The sequence below is a fragment of the Tiliqua scincoides genome, chromosome 4 (assembly GCF_035046505.1).
Source record: "Tiliqua scincoides isolate rTilSci1 chromosome 4, rTilSci1.hap2, whole genome shotgun sequence".
Taxonomy (NCBI): Eukaryota; Metazoa; Chordata; class Lepidosauria; order Squamata; family Scincidae; genus Tiliqua; species Tiliqua scincoides.
Window position 1 is genome coordinate 154,161,870 of NC_089824.1, and position 27,449 is coordinate 154,189,318.

Sequence of the window (27,449 nt, forward strand, 5' to 3'; positions counted from 1 at the left end):
GTCAGAAGCCTCAGGCCACATAGGAGAGGTAGCACCCCCCTAAGTCACCACTGTCTCAGAAAGGTGATAGTGGCGGGGGCAGCTACAACGTGGGACCGTCCTCCATTGCCTGTACTTTCAATGTTATTTCTGAGGGGCAGGAAGGAGCCACTCTGTGGCAACTCTCATGCTGCAAAGCTAAGGTGAGAATGGCCTCTGCTGTTCCACTTTTAATGGTCCACCTATTAGAAGTACAACTGGAAGTCACTGGTGATGATGCTGCTGCCAGTTGCTTCCAGACTGGGAGGCCAGACACGACACAAGCAACACTGGTAAGAGGCTTGGAGTGGATGAGAGGGCTTTTTCGAGTGCTTGAACAGCACACGCTGGAGCTCTGCCTGCTGAGTCAAACCTCCTACCGCTGTTCATTGTGTTGTGTTGCTGGTCTCACTGCCAGGCAGTGGAGCTCTGGGGGTCCCATAAGTACTACTAGTCACCACCTCAAGTGGTGGTACGAGTACCACTGGTTGAGAAACACTGATTTAACCAGACTGTAATTTGGATGGCTTGCTTGTTTACCTCTCTGGGCAATGACTATGTAATTTCTGGGTTCTGTGATGCCCAATGCTGGCAATACTTAATTAATATAAAAAAGCTGTACTAATTATAACTGAAACAAAGTTTTCATGTTGAAATCTGCATCTTCAGTGAAGGAGAATCTTATATCAAGCTAAGCAAATCCCATTAAAATCTAGTGTTTGATTTCTTCCTTCTAGTGTTCAGGGCTTGAGGGGGCAGTTGAAAGCACACCAAAAACTGAGGTGAGTTTAGATAATAACAAAATCAAAAAGAAAACTAAAAAGGCTGTTTCAGCTTAATTCTAGCAGGAGAGTCCTCAAAGGGGACAGGAAAGGAATTACATGATTGCAAAAGTTTGCTATTAGGAGATGTACAGTACTCTAGGAACAAAAATAGTTTGCAGCAAAAATAGTTTGCTCTCTTTTCACTTGCAGATAGTGTCAGAGTTAACAATAGTGGTGACAGATAGATCAAAGTGTACTGCTAGGAACAACCGTGGCTTTAATGAGTAGAAATGTAGACTCAAAAATAAGAAGAGAGTGGACTAGGACAAAGACAATATTTTTTTGCTTGAGATTTCATTCCACATCTCCTGCTTACCATCAATGCTTTTAAAGTCCAAAAGATAGCTTCGATTGTCAACCTGATAAAGCTGCAAACTCATTTTCACATAATTTCCCGTCACTGGATTCTTTCGTCGAACTCTGAGATGATAGGCATTCACCACCTGAAACATTTAATTGCCATGCAGAGAGAATGGAATTATGGTACAAGAAAAACAATAACCTTTTTATTTAGCAATGTCTCAAGTTTCAGGAAAAGAATGTTGTCGATGAAAACGAAAAAAGTCTAACTGGCTTTAAATAATGTCACTATTCAAGTTTAAGAAAAAGATAGAAAATGACTTTCCAAAAAGAAGATTTTTTTCAAACATCATGAGCATACAACCTTCTTGAAGATGCTTTTCTTACAAGTACCTACAACACAATCCTGACTTCTCTTTTTTGATCATCAAAATTACCTTTGTCTATGCCATGTGAATACAGATTTATAGGTATTTCTTCAAGACAAAAAGGCCACCTTGTGCACTCTGATAGCTATGAGGTACTGGTCTCTTAAGAACAATTATGTGGAAAATCCCAAAATAATGGCTTTGTTCATTTCCAAAATCATCCTTAACACCTTGAAAATCCAAATGAACTTACATGGTTATGCTATTTCAGGGCTGGCCCATCCATGATGCCAACTGAAGAGGGTGCCTTGGGCAGCAGATTGGCAGGGAGTGCCCATTTCTGTCCACCCACTTTCCTCCACTGCTCCCTGAACTGGAAAGGGAAGAGGGGGCCAGAGTAGAAGGGAAAGTGTGGAGAAGGAGTGGTTCTAGAGCTTCTGCAGGCAGTGGACTGGTGCATGAAAGGTATGAAAGGGGCAGCATTTGGTATGGCAATTCAGGTGCTCAGAGGTCTTGGGCTGGCTCTGGCTATAATGAATGAATAATTGGCCTAATAATTGGGGATAAGAATAGGCCCTCCGTTTGGCTGTACTTGTTGTAAGAGGCAACTAAACAGCCACCGGGTAGATGGGACTCATCAGCCTGGGAAGGCAGCTCATCTGAGAGAAGGAAAACTCTGATCCCAAACCTCCACTGCCTTGTGGCTACATCCAGTTATGGAAAAGGCTTCAAGAGTCAACCTCGAGGCAAAATCCGGAGCCGGAGTCCCTGAGGCAGTTCATGGCTGAACACAGTCACGTTCTGGCAACTCCTGCGACGCCGCTGGAACCAACCGTATTGGCCTCTGCCTTTCCATTGGATCATTTCAGCGACGTGGAGAGGGGGGGGATTTGCTAAATGGGTAACAGCCTATCCTCCATACCTACTTTACCCAGGCTTTGCGCACTGGAGAGGACACTCTGTTCCAGAACCACCATTCAGAGTGTGACACCATAGTCTTCCGAGACTGAAGGATGCCAACAACCAAATTGGCCTTTAGTCATACTCTGTCTTATCAACTGCACAGTGGTCTGGAAATACTGAGTCTTGTTTATGCATTACATTAGCTAATACAGATGTGCTCCAGTATCCACTGGATTCCATTCTGGAACTCTCCCCCTCCCCACATAGTTAGCTGACACCACAGATATTGGGGATACCCACCCAACCCCTCTGTGGGTCTCAGATTGGCTGGTTAGGCTGAATAAATAATTTAGTAAAACCAGAAGGTACATTTTTATGCATTAGGAGGGCAGGGGAAGCAAGGGAGGAGAGGAGAGGCGGAGCTCCTCTTGCCTCCAGAGGGTGCGGGGGGGTGCATGGGGCCACTGTATCCATGGAAAAGTGAATCATGCATACGGGATCTGCAGATACAGTGGTCCCCCTGTACTGGTAGAGGAGAAAAAAGATGAACAGGAGAAAGGAGAATGTTCATATACTGTTCCTGGTTATGCAAAGGCTGGTTCTCGTGTTTCATATTTCATTTTTCATGTCAATCATCTACCGCAGGAAGGATTTATATCTATGTCTACTCTTGAGTCAGATACAAGTTTGCCAAATCACTTCTATAAGCCCTGGCACATCACTGTCCAACCTGCAAGGAGATGTAGAATAACATTAATGTGTTGTGGTTTCCAGCATGACGATGCCTTGGGATGCACTTACATGAACCAAACTCACACGGACAGTTACCCTTAATGTTTTGGTTCTTGCTAGTTCAGTGGTTCTTAAACTTCCCAGGAGATTTAAGTAAGTCTCTGTGGGGATGGTGAAGCGATCCCCAGGATCATGCCCCTGCAGGGGAAGGGGGAGCTATTTTTAACCTAAACACATGTGCTCTCAGGGTCCGGGGGCTTGTGCATCTCCCTGTGGCTTCTAAATAGTGAAAGTTGCAAGTGCGACAAAACCAGAAATTCCACTTCTGGTTTAATTGTACCTGCAGCTTTCACTATTTAGAAGCCATGGGGAAACCTGCAAGCGCTCTGTGGGGCTTCCCACACCCCCTGGACCCTGAGAGCATGCATGTTGAGTTTAAAATTAGCCCCCCTTTCCCCTCAGGGGTGCGATCCTGGGGACTGCTTTACTGCTTTCCACCTGCCCCCGCCCCTTAAAGGGAACAGGGCATCGTTGCATGAGCTAGTGGGTCGTGACCCACCAGTTTGAGTACCACTGTGCTAGTGGATTAGCTCCACTCTCATATGCTTACACTCAAGTTTAGAACAAGGTGTGGGAAAAGCCCTCCAGGAAATGTACAGATGCATAAAAAGAAGCCTTAATCTCCTCTGCCTGGTTTATTCTGTTCTCTGTTGTCACCTCTTTCTTCTGAACATCCTCTATGACTTTATGGATCTCTCTTCACTTCCTACTTCCTCCATCATGGGATGGCAGTCTTGATAGTCAGGCCATCAAACCTGGACTCTAAGTCCTACCATCAGTGATTTTCAACTTTTTCCATCTCCCGGCACACTGACAAGGTGCTAAAATTCTCAAGGCACATCACCAGATTTTTTTACAATCGGCAAGGCATACTACACTGCCTGTATGGGGTTCATATCCCCCAATGGCCCTACTAATAAATGACCCTCCCCAAAACTCCCATGGTGCACCTGTGGAGCATTGGTGGCATACCAATATGCCATAACACACTGGTTGAAAATTGCTGATCTATATCATGGCAATAATAGTTAAAAATCCTACAGATTGTCTTGTAAGTAAGGCTGTGTATTAGTCTATAAGAAATTCTGCTGAAAATTACAAAAAAAGTGCTATTTTCCTTTCTCATCACAGAAAGGATCCTGAGCTTGCCTGCTCTCTTAGAAATGTTTCTAATCATTAAGTCAGGGCAGGTGGCAGTATCCAAGGCAGGTAAACAAAATTTTCCATAATTAAGAGGCAGGGCTTTAATATCCTGTATAATGTTTTGCCCTTCCCATTGACTTAGAAGAGTCAGAATAAATTATTCCAAATAAGTAAGTATATGTCAACTAGCTTCCTTTTTCAATAGGCATACAGGCCACAGAATCCAACTCATCTCAGTATGGGATTTGGGTTACCTTGGTGCCAAATTCTGAGGGTGTTTTTTTTAGGGGACACATAGCTTCATGCTAAGTAGTAATTCTCAGTAAACACACATAAGTGCAGAATATGCCTACAAGCAAGACCGTAGAGATCATGCATCGAAACATTTTTAGTAAAACATAAAAGTGGAATCAGAACAACAAAAGAAAATAAATTAACTACTGGTCAATACCAACTCTTTCTCATAAACAGGTAGCCCCCGCTGTTTCAGGTTCTGGTTCTCACTACATAAAAAAAATATTAAAAATAAAATAATAATAAAAAATAAATCCTCTGGGCTAAGATCAAATTCATTCTGTAATGCTGCAATAAATGAATGCCATTTGTTGCTTGACCTGAATATGCCTTAGCCTGTTTATATACCACAGTCTGTGCAAACTGTGGTATATTTCCTGAAGTAAAAAAGAAGAGCCAGTAAGGAAGTACCACGTTACCCAAGACAGATTTCAAGGAACAATATAGCGTGGAATTTTTCTAGAAATATGATTCCTGGAAACCATGACAAATGCCTTTCTTTCCTTCAGGAAGATTAGTTACCTAGAAGGGAATTAGCTACTAAAATTAGATATCTGAAGAGCTCTGGCTATTCCTGCACCTGCATAAGGCAGAATTAACTCTCTAACCTCAAGCTTTAGCAACTTAAAAAAAGGAATTACGTTATCATAGGTCAGTAATTAACGATAGAGGTTCTTTAACTACAGTTCATGTTCTAATATGCAGAGAGAGAAATGTGAAAGTAGTAAACAATTGTTTATTGTTTAATTGTTGTTAATGCTATCATGGCACTTATTAGGTTACTAATCAATTAACTGAGAATTTATAATAAGCCACAAAGCACAGAGAGTTCCTACCTTCCACTCAAATTCCAGCTGTTTCATAGCACGGTAGACCTCAGCCATAATGTCATAAGGTTTACTTTGACTTCGTATTCCTAAATGCCACTTGGCTTTTTTCACAGTCAGTGGTTTTGGCTTAGTGGTATTCAGTGCATCCAATGGACACTTTGCTTTGGGACTATCTGCTACTAGAGGAGGCATTCGCTCTGGGTGGGGCTTCACCCCTGGGGGGATGTGCATAGTGTCATCCATAAAAGAGCCAGTGGGCGGGCTGGAAGCAAGGTAGAATTCACTGGCTTGGTTCATGATTCTCCGATTGTCAATAATAAGGTGGTAAGCCACTGCAAGCTGGTCCTGGGGATCCCCACTGTACAAGCTCGTCATCACCTCAGATTCGGTGCACTCAAATTTCTCACAAACTTCCCGCACAGCATCATCATCAATGACATTGGCATCATAAGAAGGATCCTCTGGAAACAAGTAGCTGGGCAGATCTTGTTTGAACCACTCGTGTTCTCTAGAAGACATTGTTTCTTCAATTAATCATCATCATCATCATCATCATCATCATCTACAGCCTACATTTGATTCCTCAGAAAAGTAAAAGCTTGGCATTAAAATGCTGAACAATATGTAACTCTTCTGATTGGAAGAACATGTGATTTCTGCTAGGTGACTCACAGCCCAACCCTATCCTGCGTTGGAACAGGCAGGCTGGCTGCCCTGCTCTGTATCCAGAGGCTGGCTGTGGCGCAACCCTGGGCAAAGAGAATCAACTCCCCTTCCCTTGGATAACGTGGCAGCGGCCTGAATGGGGCTACTCAGATATAGCTCTGGTCCATATCAAGAGTTTGGTATGTACATCTTAGATTTAGGAAGTTAGGGCGTAATCCTAACCCACTTTCCAGCACCAACATAAGGGTAATGCAACTTTGAGGTAAGGGAACAAGCACTGCTTTACCTAAAGAGGTGGCACAGATCCAAGCAGCCCAACACTAGACCAGGCTGTCCAAGAGGGGGATATGGATCCGGCCTAAGTGCCAGATCCTGGCTCCAATTCCCTTCAGGCCCAGTCCATTCACAGGCCCACCTGCTGCCCACCCTCCTCCTGGTCCAGAATGCCCCCACAATGCCTCCCCCTACTCTCTCCAGGCCCCCATGCCAGCGTCCCACTGCCAGCGCATACTTACCCTCCACCGGCCCTGCTGGAGCTACATTTGGCCTCCCAACTCACCCGATGCCACGGAAGTGCCTTACGGCACTTTTGCAACACTGGGAGGCCAGCGCAGGGGACTTGCACTGGCTTAGGGCACTCTTTGGATTGCATCCTCAATATTTTTTGCTGCTAAGCTTTTGGTTATAATTTAGAATTGGACTGTCACAAGAAACTACTGAAGTTAAGAACTCAAACAGATGCAAATGAGTTATTTCTAAAATGAATTAAGTCCAACAGGTGTAATAACCATGAGCAATAAAGAAGCTCCTTGGGCACATATACCATAAGACAAGCAAAAGAGAGGCTGCCCCTTGGGAAATGCTACGCATGAGATGAGTGGGAGACTGCTGGGAAGAAAACAGCGCTTAGTAGCTCTGGCCCATATCAAGAGTTTGGTATGTACATCTTAGATTTAGGAAATTAGGGCGTAATCCTAACCCACTTTCCAGCACCAACATAAGGGTAATGCAACTTTGAGGTAAGGGAACAAGCATTGCTTTACCTTGAGGAGGCCTCCGTGACTTCCCCCAAAACTGCAGGATGCAGCACATACCCCACTAGCACAGCTATGCCAGTGCTGGAAAGTTGGTTAGGATTGTGCCCTAAATCTTCTGATTTAATGTGTCCTTATGTTATTTCAATAACAGAGGTGAAATGCCTATTAGATTCACTAATTTCCAGCTCATGTTCCGTTCCCAAACAATAACTCAGACAATACCCTCCTGAATTTCCTCAGATGATCATGTTATCCTTTAAGCCATTTCTGCCCATCATTGCATATAAGCAACAGGGATCAAATGTGTACACCTGTGGGCTGGGCAGAAATGGGCTAACCACAGGGGGAAAAATATTTCTAAAAGTTTTGACACCAGAAATTACCTTATGTCCTTGATGGTTGCTCGTTTGAGTGGATCAACCTGTAGCATATGCATGAGTAACGTGGCAATTGAACGATTGAGGTATTCAGGAATGTAGAAGACACCTCCACGGATTTTTTTAAAGAGAGTGGGGACATGCTCATCATCAAAAGGAAGAGTCCCACAGAGAAGAGCATAGAGAATAACACCACAGCTCCAGATGTCAACCTCTGGCCCAGCATACAACCTGAAGATAAAGACATAATTCTTTAATTCTTCTGACAATTCACCAGTTCATTAAGGCTATGTGTGCAATATAGTAATCTAGCACAAAGCTCCAAACCACACCCTGTTTACTTACTTAAAGGTAAGCACTGCTTAATAGCCACTTTCATTCCAGATGAAATGTGGAAGAACATCTGATTGCAATAACATTCCCCCTGGCATTTGGCTGCTCTTGCTCATGGCTTGTCCAATCATTCTGGAACTTCCCAAACTCTTCCTCTTTGATTTCCCTCTCTCACATTCTTCAAAAGTCTTCAAACGCATTCTTTGGCACTCCAGCACTTTTGGGAATCTGTTTCTTAGGAATGTCTACTCTGTTTGGGCGAGCACTTGGAAATTAAATGTGTCTGGACTGGCCCAGAAGTAAATCTCATTCTTTTCCCACTTGTCAAATACTAATGTGGGTCCTGACTCCTTTTTGTGCTAGTCTTCCTCATTTAAAGCTAAACTTTACAGCCAGGAAATGAAAATGCTATATGGATTTGCCTAAACATATCAGTGACCATAAACTGTTCAGCCATTACAGTGAAGCCCACTCCAAAAGCACATCGTTGTTTAAAATGGTATACAAAGGTTTCATGTTCTACCTTCCAGAAATGACTTCGGGTGCTGCATAATTGGGTGAGCCACAGCTGGTTCGCAGAAATTCACCATCAGACATCATGTTGGACAGTCCTAAAAAGTAGACTCTCACATGTTGGTATATACAAATGAATTCCAAAGGTATGGTCATACTGTACTGAGCATTACTAAAAGGGAAAACCTCATGGAAAGCAGCCAGGTGTGTTACAGAATAATAAAGCAAACAAACAAACAAATAAATAAATATTGGGGCTTCTGGAACTGTGCCACATTATTTGCTTAACAAATCATTTCTCACTAGCAGAATGGCTGCCTTTGTAAATATCTATTTCATGTTGCAAAACAGCTTTTGAAAGCTTATTGCAGTCTCTTCTTGGTGCATCCAGGTGTCCACTATTCCAAAGGCTTCTGCACACAGGTTACCAAAGACAGGAATTGGAATAAGTTGGTATACAGAGGCCTAAAGAGGAGCAGTCTCTTGAGAGCCCTAAGGGAATAAAGGCCTTGTTTTTTGGTGCCTGGCCTGGTCCATTGCTGTGTACAGTATTCAGAATGGCAAGGGGTAGGTTGAGCATCAACGCTATAAGAAACGTCTCTGTGCTTGTACGGGCAGGATCATGGCCAGTGAGTCAGAGAAATGAGCAAAAAAAGGGACTCTTGATGAGGAAGCCAATCATAGCATGGGAAGAAATGCTAACAGTGACAAAGTCATGCAGAATAATTTTGCAAATGTTTTTAGATATGCTTATGTTAATCTGGAAAACAGCTTAATTATAAACCCCTCTCTCCACTGGGGAGTCAATCTAATTCTAATTCTAACTGAGGTGGCAAACCTATATCTGAGCTATATCACTTCAGACCAAATGGAGTTCATATGACTGACTACTCCTCCTTAAAATATGCCCTGTACATAAAAGACTAGATAAGCTAGGGATACTGCTAGGGGAGAAATATCCTCCCTGACATCTACTCTCTTAAATACAGAAATGTTTTGTATAGAGGAGCATGTAGTCATTTGAAAGCAACCAGCTGGAATTTTGAATTGGTATAGCCCAGACACAGATTTACTACCATAGTGAGAACTAGGCCAACGTTTATAACAACGAAAGATTTATACAGAATGAAAAGAAACTGCTAGTGATGATGAAAATTGACTCTGGTTTCTCTGAAGGGCATTGGTTGACAAAGTCAAGCAAGAGGCTTCCAACCAGTTACATTTCTGGAATGCTGCTGGGGTCACATACCAAAATCAGCTATCTTGGCATTCATGTGTGCATCCAGCAGCACATTCTCTGGTTTCAGGTCTCTGTGAACCACCATGTGCCGATGACAGTAATCTACAGCTGACAGGATTTGCTGGAAAAGACGCCTGGCTTCAGTCTCTTCAACCTACCAAAAGGCACAGGAAGGGAACCAATGCTCAAGGTTTTTCTAGGACACTCCGTAAGGCAGGATGTGTCTCTATAATGAGACACAAGAGACAGAATTACAGTAAACAACACTAAACAAACAACCATCCCACGGAGATGTTTCTATTCTCTTATAATGAAGGCTGTCAAGTAATTAAAGGCTTTTAAGCTTTAAACTGTGCTGCTTTAACCAATCAAATGTTCAAGTAATTACTTTGAAATGTTTCACTGCTACAGACAACAACCCCTGGTGGGTTCTTTTCCAGAGATCTCCAAAATGTGGAAAAAGTTGCCTAAGCTCACCCCTCCTGTTTCAGAAACCTGAGATAGCTCCAGTTAGCTAACAGTTCAAGCCTATGCATATTTACTTGGAAGGCTTACAACAACAACAACAACAACAACAACAACAGTATTTATATACCGCTTTTCAACAAAAAGTTCACAAAACGGTTTACAGAGAAAGTCAAATATCTAATGGCTCCCTGTCCCAAAAGGGCTCACAATCTAAAAAGATGCAACACCAGCAGACAGCCACTAGAAAAGACACTGCCGAGTGAGGTGGGCCAGTTAAATAAAAGAGGAGGCTCACTGGGCTCAGATAAAATTATTCCCAGGTAAAGGTGGTTCAGGACTGCAGCCTGACAACACAAGTAATTTGCTTACTATTAAGTAATTCCTACTGAATTCAATGGGCCTTACTTTCCAAGCAAATATGGGTAAGGGGGCTGCAGCCTTTTTTTCTAAAGAGAAACTTATTTTAAGCTGCATTCAGGTCAATAATTGATGAGCCTTAGTAGCTTATCATAGTAATGCAATAATCATGATGATAATAAGGCATACATGCTTTACCTCTTTCTATACTATGCATAATTACATAGGATAATATAATACCTATTTGCTGAATAAATATGTGCAACAGATCAAATTAACAACATTTAAGATTATGGGGTTGAAAAAAAAACTTGTGATTTTATAGTTACTCAGTGGAGTGAAAACTGTAGGTAAACAGCAACTCTGCTATGACTTCCTCAAGAGTAAAAAGAGAACAGCTTTGAGATCCCAACATGTGAATTGATGCAGTGGAAATGAAATCACTTTATTATAACTACCGCTATTGCTACATTTGCAGAGGATGTAGATTCAAAACGCTAAATATTTAGAAACTGCTTGACCATAGAAAAGTTAGGAAGAATCTGTGCTGTGCTGATTAGCTGCAGACTGTGCATTTATGGAGAGGAGTGTCTTATTTAGGTTGAACCTTTACCTACATTCCAGGTGATGCTGTGGCTCACCATCTGTGTAGTTATATAACTAACTGATCATTCCTTACAGTAATGGCAAATGAGTGCTTCCAATTGCCCCAAAGGCTGTTGTACAAGTGCAATGTCACGGGACACACGTTTGCACACATGTAGGAATGGATCATTATCCCCAAGTCACTTTCAATGAAGAACCTCTATAGAAGTTAGTGGCAAAACTCCAGAATAAACAGTCTAAACATGAACTGTTTATAAACACAGAAAGCCAAGGAAAATTGCTATTGGTTATCTCAAGCATTTGTTACTGTGGGTGCAAACCCAACCCCTTATGTCAGTGCTTTCCAGCACTGGCATAGTGGTGCCAATGGGACGTGTGCTGCATCCTGTAGTTGGGCAGCACTCACGGAGGCCTCCTCAAAGTAAGGGAATGCCTGTTCCCTTTCCTCGGAGCTGCATTACCCTTATGTCGGTGCTGGAAAGTGGGTTAGGATTGCGCCTTGTGCTGACTAAAAATGAGCTATACATCTGAGGCAGGATGGATCAGCAGAATGTTTGCATTGTAATGCTGCAAGGAATAGCTGCAAAAAACAAAATGTACGATAATGGTGGCAAGCCATTCCAGATGGGGCAGTAATGAAACCAGGTTGATTTTTGGCTCTCAAAATCTCAGGCAAGCTCCAGTTTGATAAAGCCATTCTAGTTGCCAATCATAGTCTCTTTCCATCTCCCCCCCCCCCAAATTTATCCTAACTAAATAAAGTCACTTACATGTCCGTGTTTACAGATGTAATCAAACAGTTCTCCACCAGATACGTATTCCATTACCATGAAAAAATCTGTTGGTGTACTGATGACCTGGTACCTATTTAAAAAAAGAGCAAAAAAGAATAAGAGAACATTTCTTTTACAAAAATTCTTGCTAGTTAGCAAGAGAAAAATTTTAAGGCATTTTACTTATCCAGTGTCTTCCTTAAAACTAAGCAATGGATTTCACTTTGCATGTAATTGCTTCCCTCTTCTGAAGGGTACACTGATTATATTTTCATGATACAAACTAACACAAACTCTTTCTGGGCTATGTTAAATGACTCTGTTTGACATATTTAACTCCCCCGCTCCCCTTAAGCTTACATAATCCTCTGGAATCTTTGCTCAATAAACCTACCTCATTTAGGTCTAACCTTTTTCAAATTTACATTTTGGCTAGAAAAGTGCATGAATGTCTGACAAGAGTGATCTCAAATTCAAGTAATTAAAAAAGGCATAGTAAATCTGAATATCAGTGCCAAGAGAAGATTGGTAACTCCAGATTCAATAATTTACAAGTAATTTTTAAAACACCCCAATATAAATGCTGTTTATTGTGAGACAGAAAGATTAAAAGTCCAATCCTACGTTTGTTTACTCAAAAGAAAATCTAAATGGGTTCAATTAAATCTACTCCCTATTAAGTGTGCATAGGATTACAACCCAAGACTGCACATTTACTGAGGAGTAAACTTCAGGAGTAAACTTCACTGAACTCAGTAAGACTCACTTCTAAGTAAATATGCTTAGGGTTGCACTATATATTACACTTTGAAATATTCACTAGAATAGTAGAATATTCATTAGGTCTCATTAGAGGAACAATCAAATACTGGTAATATAGAGATGTATTTACAACATCCCCAGGTCATGCACTACATATAGCATAGACCAAAGACATATAGCATAAACCAGTGGTTCCCAAACTGGTGGACTGTGACCAACCAGCCAGGAAGCACTCGTCCTTGGCTTCTTAAGGGGCAGGGTGATGGAAGTGACGTGATCCCAAAGGTTAACACCACTACCGGGGCAGAAGAGGGGTTTACTTACCAAAGCGAGCGCCAACCTCTGGGGGAGTGCAGGGAGCCCCAAAAATGCTTTCACAGGGCTCCTCAAGCCTCTAAAAAGCTAAAAATTTTGATCAGAAACCACTTCTGGTTTCATTATCACAAACTGGAAGAGGTTTCCAATAGCAATTTTTAGAGGCTTGGGGAGCCCTGTAGAGGTGTCTGTGGGGCTCCCTGCAACTCCCCCCTCCGGGAGGTTGGAACTTGCTTTGGTAAGTAACCCCCCCCCCAATCTGTCCCTGGCTGTATGATGTCACTGCCATCACCCTGCCCTGCAAAACTGTGGCCCCAAAGGCATAGACAAAGGGAAACTATACCAAAAATACTTACAGTTTTATTATATGAGGATGCCGGAAAAGCTTTAGGTTTTGGATTTCTCGTTTTATCTTCCCAACAACATCCAAGCTGCGAATTTTTTGCCTATTTAAAATTTTGACTGCCACTTTGTGTCCTGTGAGCTGGTGTTCCCCAACTGAATAAGAAAGGAGTGTGGAATGTTAACTGAAGGGAACATCACAGCTTTAAGAAAGTAGCTTAGAAATATGATTTTATTGCTTATTTAATTAATACCAAAACAAATCCCTTTTTGGATGGTTCTGGCTCAAATCCAGCTGGGACAGTTACTCTGCAGATGCCTGATCTCGTCTGATCTCGGAAGCTAAGCAGGGTCAGGCCTGGTTAGTACTTGGATGGGAGACCGCTTGGGAATACCGGGTGCTGTAGGCTTATACCATAGTCTTTTGAGACTGAAGGTTGCCAACCATAGTTGATGACCCAATTATATTTTTTTCTGGCAGTTGAATATTCACCACAGTACGTGTGCAAAGAGAACTGCTTTCTTTTGGTGAAGGAGGGGGTTCTGTGAAGGAGGACAAAATGGTCAACCAACTACTAGCAACAGTTGTGCTCACCATTGCTTCTGGACACCACTCCCGCCTCCTTTTTTATCTGTAAGCAACCAGAGAGAAGGCAGAAAGCACAGCCTCCACTCTCTTCATGTAGCCAAATCTTATCGCCTATGTGGTATTGTCATGAAGCCAAATCAGAATGAGAGCAGTGGTTTCTATGCTCTGTTGTGGAGAGAGGTGGGTGTGGGAAAAATGTTGCCCAATGGCAACAGCAGAGAGTGCAATCACCATCACCACCAAAACTACTAAAAGGGAGCAAACAAGATACAAAAAGAATGAGTGGGCTTTTGTGAACCTTTCACACACATGCTCACTCACTCACTCACTCTCTTTCTCTCAGTCCCAGTTCAGAGCAAATCAAATTTGCCAGAGACTTTTCAGTCCCTATATGAATGCCAAATATGATCATGCTTAGAAAGTTAGGACTGTTACACATCATTAACACATGGTGCTTTCCATGTAGAAAAAGGTGTCATTGTTTGAAGTGGTCCCCAGCAAGAGGATACAAGAGTAAAATCTGTGTGAATAACAGCCCAAGCCTATGGCCTGAAGCTGCGAATGGAATGCACATTCTGTAAAGTGCCTTAAGGCGCTAAGCAATGGTGGGAAGGCTGGAGTGCCAGTCGCCTGCTGAGAAAGGTAAAATGGCAGGGAAGGTGGAAGGGGTGAAACTGGCCAGAGGGGAGAGGAAGGAGGAATGGGGCAGGAAGGCTGCAGGAGGGGGTGGATCTGGCAGTGATGTCGTGAGCTGGATCTTAACCCCTCTGGCAGCAGCCTCCTCTCTCCCTTTCTCTCCTCGGACTTGTGCTAGTGAAATCATTAGAGGAGGTCCGAGGAGACCCATTGCAGAGCAGAAGCTTATGCAGGGGTAAGGGGATTTAAATCCCCTTTCTAAAAAGCAATTCATTATGAATCAAAATTACTAACTGTATTTAACAAGAAGTATGCATCAATACTCATTCCAAAAGCTGGTCTGCAATATTTATTAACAATTTTCTTTTTAACCAGTGGCTTCTAATGCATTAATAGGGTGAGGTTTTTGTCTTAGAAAACTCCATTTATCAGATACACACCCTAGAAATAATTCATCCATTAACTCTTTGCTCCTTCTGAATGGTGCCTCATATTGCCACCACTCCCTTCCCCCTCCCTGAAACATCCCATAACACCCCAGTATAGCAAAGCTCATCCCAATATTTTGGAACTGTTTAGGGAAAAAGTTCTAAATGTGCCACTGATTGAGAAAATGCTGATCAAAAACAGAAGTACCAATGGACTCTGCCCATGGCTGTATGCTGTGGACTGAAATAACTAGTTTTGTAAAACATCCCAAAATAGAGAAGGTACTTCTAGTAGAACTCATTATGAGTTTGTTTAAGGCATACAATGAAATGAAATGGGTGTTTAAATTCATAATATTCCAAAAGAAAGGAGTATAGCAGTTATCTTACATACAGAGTTTAGCCTTCCAATTTAAAAGTTGCAGGATTTCAAAAAGAGGTGATTTGTAAAAGCAAGAGGTAATCTGTGCTTGTGGAAGTGGCCTGACTAAAGAGAGGGTCAGAGTGGTTACCACGCAGTAGCTGTATTGGGTGAGCAAGTCACTATTATTAGCAGAGATAAGAACAGCCTGAAATTCTTTCCTCAATAAGAGTGTTCTAAAAATAAAGTGCCGTGCCATGCTTCTAAATGAAAACACTTTGGCTGATTCCCTTTTATGTGCTTCTACATGTTCTTGAAATGGAAACAGATTTTCTTATTTCCAACATCTTGTTTTATATATTACAGGTGTAGCACATAGCTTAATTACACTCAAGAAAGCTCAAAGACCAAAGGATTCTGCATGGCGGAGGGAACAAGGCACTTTTTAGCCAGAAAAAAAGCTTTCTTTAGTGCATGTCTGAAATGAATGAACTTAAATTAGGAAATGCTCCCAGTTGTGATTCCCATGCAGTGATAGAAGCAGCAGCATCACTGGAAAAAGGAGAACCCAAAAGGGGCAAAGTGCATGTTGGGGGGATGGGGGGACATGAGCCCATGTTTGATTTTGAAAGGTAAAATAATGGTGTATTTCACACCAACATATCAACACCCCCATCCTAAACATAATGGTGTATTCACACATCAACACCCCCACACTAAACATAAACAGAAGTGGACCTGTGAACTACTCTTTATATAGATATAGGTAAAGATATAGAACATGGGGGTACTCACCCCCCTCAATACTTTTCTGGCACCACCTATGGATAGGACAACCAAAAAAGAATAACTCTGTTTTCCAGATGTAGAAACTGATGTAGAAACCTCAAGTTTTACTATGTGTTCCATGGATCCTGTTAAAGCCCAGTTGTAATGCCCTGCTTCCACCATCCTAATTGCACTATCACAGCCAATAAAATTAGGGTAACAAAGTAGTAGAGCATTTTTGTTTCAGAGTTGCCAACTTTTTTACTGCCTCAGTTTTTATGCCTGTAACAGCAGCTTAGTCTGCAGACATAACCAGGTGATAAAACTGTGGAAAGTTTAACCTGCTAATTTCTAAATATCAAGATATTGTTAAAGGCCCAGGAATAGGCCAGGGCATTTATTCTGGCAGCCATATGGGGAATATGTAGATCTGCAAAACAGAAACATCAGACATGCCAACTGTATATGTACACTACATGAAACAAACTTGGCCACCAAAGAACAGAGGATAATGCTCTCAGTGGGATCCTGAATACAGTTTACTATTGCAGCTGCCTCCCCCACCATCAAGGATTTGTGAGTAAAGCTACAGTTTGTGTTTCTATGCACCAGGGTTTGGCCCTATCATTCGTTTTGCCCACATATTTCAGGGAGTAATTGAGCAAGTTATATGATAGCAATGCAGTAGGTTACTGAGTAACAGTAAATCACCCTCTTCAGCTATGTTCAATGGTCTTTTCTATTGTCTGTCACCATCAGCAACTCAGGATATCACTTTACTTCTCTGGCAGCTCATTCTCCCTGACCAGCAATGCAAAAACATTCCACACTGACACAGCCAGAAATGAAGAGAATTCCAATTGTATGTTTTGATGACAAGACCAGCTCCCTCAATTGTAGGGTGATTATGTGTGTTTTGTTCTACAGCCCATGATCTTGAGAATAACCTTTCCCCCCACTGCGGTTCACAAAAAATAAAATGAACAACAAACAATTAAACTGCAATGGAATGGTTCATCTTCTATTTATCATCTACACACAACATGTGTCTGAATATGGTTTTCTTAGTGCCGATACATTAAAAATTAATAATAAACACGCTGCTTTTGTGATCCATCATTTGCTTACAGTAAGCAACAGATACAGAGATATTATTGTTTCACTCCCTTGGGACTTGTTAAGCCTATTCGAATGTCTTGAGAGATGAAAACAGGAGAGAATGTTATTGGTTGTGTAATACAGTGCTTCAGTAACCTTTGATGATAGCTTCTATCTACAGATAAGCTAAGTGGAAGTAGCAGGTTCTCCGCACCATTTAATATGTTGCAAAGTTGTAGTAACAAATGGATGGCGTACAGCAAGGGTACTGAAAAAACACAGTATCTCCTTGAATGACTAGATGGGCAGACCAATCCTATCACAGGTTTCCACCAGCAGAATGCATACTGCACAGGTGGAAGTGAAAGGATGGCAGTGGAAGGGGAAGTTTTGAGGGGGGGAGCACCATGTGACCATCAGCGCAATGGCTGGCAGCTGCACTAGTGGTCCAGTGCTGAGGCCACCAACCGCTGGTGCCTGTGAGTTGGCAGAGGGGGTGGGTAGAACTGCGTGGGGAGGGGCGGAATGGGGGAGTTTCTGGGCTGGAAGGAGGGTGAGGATGTGTAAGGGCATGAAGTGGTGGTGATCAGTGGCAGCAGCTCTGTCGATACCCTATCCCCCTTCTTGGCCACGATTACCTCCCCAGGTGCCTTGGACTTGCACCAGAAAAATAGCTGGTGTAGATCCAAGGAGACCCACTGGGGTAGTGGAGGCTTGCCCCAGGGCGAGGGAACAAATGTTCACTTACTTCAAGAAAGCTTCCAGGACTGACCCCCCCTCCCAGTGGGATACAGCGTGTACTCCACTGGCCCAGCTGCAACAGTGAGGGGGGGAGAAGGGGGTGGAGAATGATTTAGGTTGGATTCAATCCAGAAGGTGATCTGATAAAGGGACAATGGATTATGAGCAATAATTCATTCAAAACAGTCAGCACAAAGGACCTTACAAAGTTAGGCTGCAAACCTATACACACTTATGGGGGAGTAAGTCCCATTAAACTCAATGGACCTCTCATCCAAGTAGATATGCACAGGAATGTACTATTAACCATTCTTATGTGCTGTGCTCAAACTTCTTCACATGTATAAGAAAAGGATTTTCAGTCTTGCACATAAGTCCAAAAAAGTTACTTAAACCCAAACAAATGTTTAATAGTCTGCCTGACCATAAGTATCACTCTGAATGAGATGACAAATCCTACATACGTTTACTTGAAAGTAAATTCTATTGAGCTTAATGGGACTTGCTTCTGACTGGGCATTCACAGAATCCGGCAGTAAATGAGGAGGAAAGCGGGGAAAGCTTGCTCACCTGATGTCAATTCTTACCTGCCATATGCGATCAGGCAAGTGGTTACCTGGATTTATTTATTTATTTGTTTGTTTGTTTGTTTGTTTAAGTAAGTGCTAATGTGGAGATATGATATGAACAAGGCTTGACTAGAGTGAGAGACCCTGTGATGCAAGAACGGGTATGGTGTACTGACCACAATACTGACAAAGCCATGATGATTGCTGCATGGCCTTGGCCCCTCACTCTCAACAATGTCATAGGGTTGTGGTGAGGATAACATGGTGAGCAGGAAATTAAAATGTGACAAAGAGGAGAGACAGAATTCACCGCACACCAGCTTTGGAAAATGAACTTTCCAAGCGACTCTATGTTGTGAAGATTCTTTGGGTTTCCAGAGAATCAAAGTGACATGTTGATGACATTTTCTTCCACTAAACACAGGAAATACCTGACAAGCCCAGTCTCCCTTTCCATTTGGGAATGCGGCTTCTCAGTGGTTGCATGTCTATGTTATGGATACAGAAAATACTCTAAAGCCCCCATCCTGACATCAAGCAGGTTTTGGTGATTTTTTTTCTTTTCAAGGCTGGTGTGCGGTGAATTCTGGCTCTCCTCTTTGCAACATTTTGCCGAGATCTGCGCTGAAGGAGCAGGTTGGGTGAAGGCTAGATCTGCACTGGAAGGAGCAGGTTTCGGTGAGATGCGCACTGAAAATAGAGATGCGCTGAAGGAGCAGGTTAGATACACAGCAAAGGAGCAGGTCTGGGTGAGATGTGCACAGGCCCGAACACATACAGTTGCGCTGCGGGCATCCCCAAGCTGCTTGGGGCGGGGCGGGTGGCGTGGGGAAGGGGGTCAGATGGCGGGCTGGGAGCCCACCTGGGCACAAGCGCATTCCTGCCTCGCTCCCGCCACGCCGGGCCTGGAGACGTCTCCCAGGGTCACACCGGCACAGTCCCTGGTCCAGGCGAGGAGTGCGCTCGCAGGGCAGCCTTCCCCGCCCCGGCGCTCCGGCGCGCAGCCCTCGCCCCCTCCCGCACGGGCCCTGCGCGCTCCCAGCCGCTGCGCAGCATCCTCGGGTGCCGCTGAGGGCGAGGGGCCGGCGGCGCTGGGGAGCGCGTCCGGGTGCCCGGAGCCCTCCTGCTCCCCGCGCGCCCTGGGGGGCCTGGGGCCAGGTGGGCGCCCGTGAGCTGCTGCCCAGCCCAGCCTCGAGCCCCGGTGTGCGCGCGCGCTCCTGCAGGCGCAGCCGGCCCTCCTCCTGCAGCCCTCGCCCGCCCGCCCGCGCAGCCCATACTCAGCTCTTGACTTTGCCGAAGGTGCCCACGCCCAGCGTGTCTCCCAGCACGTAGTGGCCGATCTTCACGCGCCCGTCGTGCTTCGGGGGCTGCTTCTCAGCCATCTTCGCCGCCCTCTGCGCCGCCACCGGCGCGGCCGGACCACAATGCAGCAGGGCCGGGAGGCGAGGCGAGACGGAGACAGGCGGCAGCGGCCACCGCGGGCGGGCGGGCGGGCTGCGGGGAGGTGGACAGGTAAGGGAGGGGCGCAGGCTGCCGTGGAGGCCCACGTTCCCTCAGCTCAAGGAGCCCGAGCGAGGTTTGCTCCTCCTTTTCGGCTTTGTGGGAACAGGATTTGGGAAGAGCACTCTGCACATGCTCAGGAGCGCTCTTTGCACTGGCTGCGCACTAGGGCTTCACCCCGGGCGACCCGATCCAACGGAGAACAGGATGCCTATAGCTTTAAGCACTGGATAGAAGAGGGGATTTTAGCAGGTGCAGCTCAGCATGGAAGGGCTGCACCTGCCCAGTTTCCCTCTTCTATACAATGGCTCAAGGTATAGACCAGTGATCTGCAACCTCTGTTGTCTCAGGGCACGCTGACAAGGCACTAAAATGGTCAAGGCACACCACCAGGTTTTTGACAATTGACAAGGTACACCATGCTGTTGGTGGGGGCTCACATCCATCAATGGCCCTACTAATAAATGACCCTCCCCCAAACTTCAGCAGCACACCAGTGTGCCATGGCACAGTGGTTGAAAATGACTGATATAGACACTCTGAGCCCAATCCTGTGCACGCCTACTCAGAAGGAAGTCCCATTGTACTCAGTGGGAATTATTCCCTGAAAAGTGTGGATAGGATTGTAGCCTTGGTCCTCCATTGTATCAGGTCACCCCAGCTTAACCCAGTGATATTCACCCTTTTTCGTCTCATCGCACACTGACTGGGTTATAAGATTGTCAGGGCACATCATCAGTTTTTTGACAGTTGACAAGGGACATCACACTGCTGGTGGGGGGCTCACATTCTCCAATGGCCTTCCCCTCCCCCAAACTCTTGCGACACACCTGTGGATCATTTTTGGCACACCAAACTGCTATGGCACAGTTGAAAACCACCTGCTTAAGACCCATTTCTGCCCAGCCCTCAAGTATACACATTTGATTCCTATTGCATATATGCAATATTGGACAGAAATGGCTTAAAAGGTAGTACTGAAAGCTTACAGAGGGCTGCGTTTGAGACTTGGGACAAATTAAACCCTGAATTGATCACTGAAACACGTATGCGAACGTGTTAGTTTTTGTTTGTTTTTCACCAGAAGTGCCACTGGACCATGTAGAAAAGTTAAATTTCTGGACCATGTAGAAAAATGATGGGATTCTGGAATTAGCTGCAAAATGAGCTGTTTCTTGATGGAAGAAAATGTGCTAAACATCAGTGAACAGTGCCTAGAAGGCATTTTTCATTTGTATCAACTTAATAACCATGCATGCCAAACTGCCATCTATGCACAAATATACATGTACACACACATCAGGGAGACAAATGGATGTAGCTTAAACAAATTCTTATAAGAAGTTTAAGGAGACCAATTTTTCAAAACAGGAAAGAGTTAAGGAGCAAGAGAGCAAACCCATGTGACAAGTTTGTTACAGGCGCAGAGGAATTATGCTTGAGCATCACTTGTGCGTAGGGAGCAACTTTGGGCCGGGACAGGGAAGAGCTCTTGAGACAAAATTATGGTTTGCAGTTGTCACAGTATAGAAACTTGAGTTTACTAGTCTTGGACTTTGATACTCACGATCTAGAACCGCTGGCCACATTTCACAGATATTGTCAAAATACTCCAGTCCTGTGCTTCCCCACCCCACTGATATAGTGACCCCAAAGTCGCTACTGCTGCATCCTGCAGGGAGGGCAGTTGCAAAGGTCTCCTCTGATTAAGCCTCCGCAGCACAGCAGTATCTACCCAGACCTGCAATAGCAAATGTGCTGGGACAGGTCCATGTGGACCTACATTGGGGAATCTGGTTCAGGAAGGGGCTAGGATTAAGTGACTGCTGCCAACACCAAATCCACCCAAACCTCCCGATCCCCCTCCCCCACAGCATGCACTGCAGACTGTTTTGGTGTAGTTACAAGCTATGCAGGGAAAGGGATAGGATTGGGCTGTAAATCTCTGGTACCGCTGTGTAGATCTGAGCTTTAATTATGCATTGTTAAAAGATAATTTAACGAATGAACGATATCATTCACAGCAATATCACAGGTTTTTGTACATAATAAGATAATGAAACAATATCCATTTGTTATATGAGTTTCTGTACTACAGTAGAAAAACGAAAATTTGTCACTCTGTATGTGTGTTTTGGTAAATATTAACTGTACATGCGTACAGTAGGGGAGGCCTGTATCAGTGGATCGGGTCCGTAGGCTCACCCCCCCCCCGCCATGTGCACCCCTTTCAGGGGTGAGGGAAGCATCTCCGGGGCTTCCTTGGGCCTCGTAATGCCTTATAAGGCATTAAAAACTTCACTTCTGGTTTTATAAAAAAAAAAAAAAACGCGAGTTGTTTCTTTTTGTTCTAGGAGTCAGTCTAAGCCCAGCAGAGACCAGGGGCAGATGTGTATGGCTTCTGCTGGACTCAGAAGGTCTTCTGGCAAGGGTGGAGGACATTCCCTGGTATCCAATGTATCACATCAAGACGGGTTCCGGAATAGAATCCCCGAGGATAGCAAGGCACACTTCTACATACTATGTGTTTAACAGTGTAAAAATGTCTTAATTTAATGTCATAAGTACAAGTGTACTCAGAAGTAAGTCCCACTGAGTTCAACGGGGCTTACTTCCAGGTAAATGTGTATAGGATTACAAACCATCACAGTCTATGAAGTTGGGATCTGAGAACGTGAATGTTAATTAAAAAAAAAAAAATTTAGAGTTGTGAATGACGAGCCAGGGCACTTTCTTCTGGGATGTTGAAGAAGTCACTACATGACTATGTGCATCTGAAAATTGGGGGCCAAGTTCATAACTGTGCTAAGAGTACCCTCTCACCACAATGACAACTAGCATAATTGTAGCTTGAATCCCTATGAAGATGTTAATGTACCGCATACAGGAAGGTGTGCCCCTGCACTGATGTACTCTAGCCTCCCCCCTATTGGCCACAAGTACAGCAGTTGTCTACAGCAGGGGTCTCCAAACCCGCAGCGAGCCTCTATCCGGCCCACGGCCAGCCTCTTGTCCCCTAAAAGCCTCGGGCCCACGACTTAACATGACCAGAGCTGTGCTCTGATTGCATCTGGAGGGTGTTCTGAGGGCTGGAGAGGCTGAGTGAAGAGGCTGGAGAGGCTCACTCATTCATTTATTCATTCATCTAAGTTCCATCTCTAATTTCTTTATTTAAATTTTATATTTAAATTTTTTTCTGGCCCTCAGCACTGCACCAGATATTTCATGTGGCCCTCTGGCCAAAAAGTTTGGAGACCCCTGGTCTACAGTGACAAATGCTCTTAGCCGGGGAGAGAACTTCAAATGACCAGCATTTCTGACTATTATTCTCTGAGTTCAGCATTTGTCACTGTGGACAAATGCTGGACTTATGTTCGTAGGTGGTTGGGATTTGGAGCATACTGATTCAGGGCTAGGACTTGCCAGTGCATTCTCACTCCCACCACCACCACCATCACCATGTACACTTGTAGATACTAAGTGAATATTATTAGAACATATACCATATACCAGCTACATATACCAACTGTTCTGTAGATGGCTGAAAAAGACCTATCATCTATAAATGCCATAGCACATTAGGCAATATTTCTCAATCAGCTTCCAAAGCGCAGGTCTCTATTGATGGGAGAAATTGCCAGAAAATTGCTACTAAAAATGCTTGGTTAAGCAATCATTTGTTAGTAATTGGTCTTAATGGTGCACAGTTATAATACAGGCTATTTGCAGAGATGTTCACTGTGTCTAAAAGTGTTAGAATGATAGGCAGAACTTATGTTAAACACGGCTGCTGAGATCTGACAACCATTCAGACTTTGTTTCTCTGCAGTTTATGATACCATGTACATAGTTCCTCCCTTCCTTTTGTCCTCATGACAACCCTGTGAGGTAGGTGAAGCTAACAGATAATGTTTAGTCCAAGGTCACCCGGGAAGCTTCATGGCTGAGCGGGGATTTGAACCTGAATCTTCCAGGTCTAAATCCAACTCTCAAATCATTGAGTAAGTCCAACTGAATTCAAAGATTTACTTCAGACAGGACTTACCTCAGAGCAAACATGCGTAAGAAAGTGCTATTAATCAACACTTATGTGTGTGTGGCCTAAATACAACAGAGGATACGTTTCTACATCTTTTACTGTTCACAATAGGCAGAATCCAGGAAAAGACTTTTCTAGATTCACTATAAATCAAGAAGTTGCCTAAAAAATATCTCTTTTCTTATTAATTCTACACTTTACATAAACTGGCATTGTTTGTTGTTGGTGCTGATGATGTATGTGTAGTCAATTGTCATCCTGGAGACCATGTAATACAGGGGTGTCGAACTCATTTCATACAGAGGGCCGAATAGCATTCATGATGCCTGCTGAGGGCCGGAAGTGATGTCATTAGGCAGGAAGTGACGTCATTAAACAGGTCATGACCAAAAATAAACATTTTTTCTCACTTGGGAACTCATTAGCTGCAAATGACAGAAGAGAAAATATACATATCTTGATCATATTCAAGATACGGGAGAGTTCAATTTTCAAGTGGGCTGCCCTTTCAGCAGAAATACCTCAGCATGGCTCAGCAGCTGAGAGCCTGAGGGCTGGATAAAAAGCTTTCGCGGGCCACATCCAGCCTGATGTAATATGTACATGATCATTGTTCCTTTGTTATGATCTTGTACTTTCTGAATATATCTCCCTGGTTTTGGTAAGTGCAGCAGTACAAATGACTGAACAGCTAGGTCTTATGATATGTCCCCCATTTACTCTTGTTAGCCTTGTTAGCCTTTTGTGTGTGTGTGTGTGTGTGTGTGTGTGTGTGTGTGTGTGTGAGAGAGAGAGAGAGAGAGAGAGAGAGAGAGAGAGAGAGAGAGTTTCTTTTAAATAGTAACTTGGGTAGCTGGGAAAAAGAACATAACCTAAGCAAGCGGGTGGGGTTGGGAACCTTTAGGATTTTGCCTTTGCTACAGTTCTACCCCCAATCACATACCAACATACCTTGTGATTGTGGGCCACTTCAAAGAGGGGAAAAAAACACCTTTCCATTAGCTTTTAGTCTCTCACTAGTGAAGAGAAAAATGAAGACTGTATAGGAATGATGGGTATTTTACTGCTACTTCCTGTGGCATGGAGTTCCACAGACTAATTACACACTGAGTAAATAAATATTTTCTTTTGTCTGTCTTAACTCTTCCAAGACTCAATTTTAGTGGATATCCCCTGGTTCTGATGTTGTGTGAGAGGGAAAAGAGCATCTCTCTATCCATCACCTGCAAAATGTTTTATGTCTCAATCGTTTCCCCCCTCAGGCGCCTCTTTTCTAGACTGAAGAGCCCCAAATGCTGTAGCCTTTCCTCATAAGGGAGGTGCCCCAGTTCAGTTATCATTTTGGTCTCTCCTTTGGTCTCACTTGCAGAGTAGCTCATCTTGGGGCTGATCCTATTGCACCCGCACTGGCCCAGAGTTGGTCCTCAGTGTTGCAAATGTGTCATAAGGCACACCTGTGACACTTACTGTTGGGCTCCTGCCGGCTCAGTGCAAGTGCTTACTGAACTAGCACCAGGCGGAGACTGGTTGAATGCCGCCTGGAGCTCTGGGTGAGTGCCGGGCAGCAGGATGGTGAATGGTGGCGGGGCAGGAGAAGAACCTGCGCTGCTTCCCAGCCCTGTTGGGAAGCAGCAGTCACCATTTCAGCACCGCTGCAGCCCTGGGTGCTGAGAAGCATTGGATTAGGCTGCCCAGCTGCAACTCTGACTTGGAAATAAGTCCCTTTGAATTCCATGGGCTTACTTCTGAGTAGACATGCCCTAGAATTGCACTGCATGTCAGCTAGAATTGTTGTGCTCTTTTGTTGGCTTTAGATGGTCTGGACTTACTTTATTTTGCCACCACACAATTGTGGCACTGTTTTCTGTATTTATTTTAATATAACCACTGAAAACTGCAATGTGTCTTTTTCTGTCTCCTTTTAAGTGCCTCTCTCTCATACCCTCTCCACATCAGTACTAAGCTAAAAAAAATGTTCATCTTTAGTCAATGGGGTGAAAAAGGATTTATGAATTGAATAAAAATAACATGCATTCCTGCTGGAAAGACACATTCCAACTTTTCCCTCTTTGCTCAATAAATGTGACTTTCTGTGGCAGTATGCCAGGGTATTTATGAATAGGAGCCTTGCTTTTTCATCTGCTAGGACCTGCTCTGAAATATTAATTAAAATGAAAGCCGCACATGAGACTTTCATAACGGTGCTATTTTTAGTCAAGGGCACCGCATATTGCAAACAGAGTTTTGCTTTGAGTAATTTCTCCCAAATATTGTTATATAAGGGGGGGGGAAATCTCAAGCATAATTTTAGGCATTCTTATTGTTTCTAGCATCACCCAGGCTCAAGGCACTGTTCTTGCCGCAGCTGATATAAAGAATATTTATTGCCTCTTTAAACCCCTGCTGAATATTTCGAGGACGATGTTACTAGAAAAGAAGAAGGCAATAAATATGTCAATCTAGAAAATGGTTTTTGAATAAAATGGCTGGATACAGTGACATTCACCAAACTGGAAGTGGATGGAAGTATTACTTTTCCTGGTCATGATTAAATGTGAACAGTTCTCTACTCCCTTTATTTATTTATTTATTTTGACTTTTTACTCAGTTTCTTGAATTGCCACATTGATTCATAGGAGTTTCTTCTACAGATCTGATCAGGCAGCGCAGGGGGTGGGGAAGGGTTGCAGGGAGGGGCCATTTCTGGGCAGGCGGAAGGCAAAATGTGGGAGAATTGGGCCTGGGAGAATTGGGCCTGGGCCTGGTGGAACTGGCAGAGCAGGCTTCCACTGTATCCTAATCCCTCTCCCAGAAAAGGAGTGAAAACAGTGAAAAGTTAGCAGTCTCTACTTTATGTTTATTCCGTCTAAGAGGGAATAAATATAGAGACTGCTAACTTTTCACAGTCTGTTGAAATTGAAACCAAAAAATAATGTTGCTGAATTTGCCAAATAGGGGGAGGGGTTGAGAGAAGAGTGAAATCCCAGCTCTCTAAACAAATAGCACTTCCTGACCATGTAGATGGCAGCATAGCTTCTACAAGGTCACAACCTGATTCAACCAATCCAAAGCAAAACTCCCCTGAGTTTCACTGTAACCAGATTTGTACACCAATTAAGCTTGAGAATGTGGCTGTGATGAAGTGGCAACCAGTGACTTTCACAGCTCTGGGCACTTGGAGTAGAGAGGTCATGACATATAGTTACCTCCCCTCAATTGTTGCTTGATGTTAGAGTGAGTTCTGGGTGTTCTGAATGAAACTGAGGAGTGATTCACACATTGACCTCTCAATGAAGGTTAAATACACACGTTTAGAGCCCCCCTTTGCTTAGTGCTGTATGGCATCTCAAGTTGCATCTCTTAAGCCCACTGTTGCCCTACAGAGCCACTGCCATGATGTACAGCAGCATACCTCCTCAGGTTGGCTCCAGATTTCAGGAAGCCCTCAGCAAAATACTG

At 43.8% G+C, this 27,449-nt stretch overlaps 1 protein-coding gene and 1 pseudogene across 4 annotated transcripts in view; one reads left to right on the top strand and one right to left on the bottom strand.

The window, feature by feature from the left end:
• The window catches only part of PRKAA2 (protein kinase AMP-activated catalytic subunit alpha 2), a 48,741-nt gene extending 28,833 nt beyond the window's left edge, over positions 1-19,908 (bottom strand). For 3 of the 4 annotated variants that reach the window (XM_066625592.1, XM_066625591.1, XM_066625590.1), the window contains exons 1-8: positions 19,734-19,908; positions 13,276-13,417; positions 11,840-11,933; positions 9,648-9,792; positions 8,409-8,496; positions 7,559-7,783; positions 5,479-5,980; positions 1,159-1,285 (exon numbers count right to left, since the gene is read on the bottom strand). In XM_066625592.1, the coding sequence (XP_066481689.1) occupies positions 1,159-1,285; positions 5,479-5,980; positions 7,559-7,783; positions 8,409-8,496; positions 9,648-9,792; positions 11,840-11,933; positions 13,276-13,417; positions 19,734-19,833 (1,423 nt within the window). In that variant the 5' untranslated portion in view covers positions 19,834-19,908. Of the gene's footprint in view, positions 1-1,158; positions 1,286-5,478; positions 5,981-7,558; positions 7,784-8,408; positions 8,497-9,647; positions 9,793-11,839; positions 11,934-13,275; positions 13,418-19,728 lie in introns of all 4 variants that reach the window. The other variant, XM_066625593.1, reaches the window with a different exon arrangement.
• LOC136650104 (5S ribosomal RNA) lies at positions 13,552-13,671 on the top strand (annotated as a pseudogene).
• Positions 19,909-27,449: the final 7,541 nt, after the last annotated feature.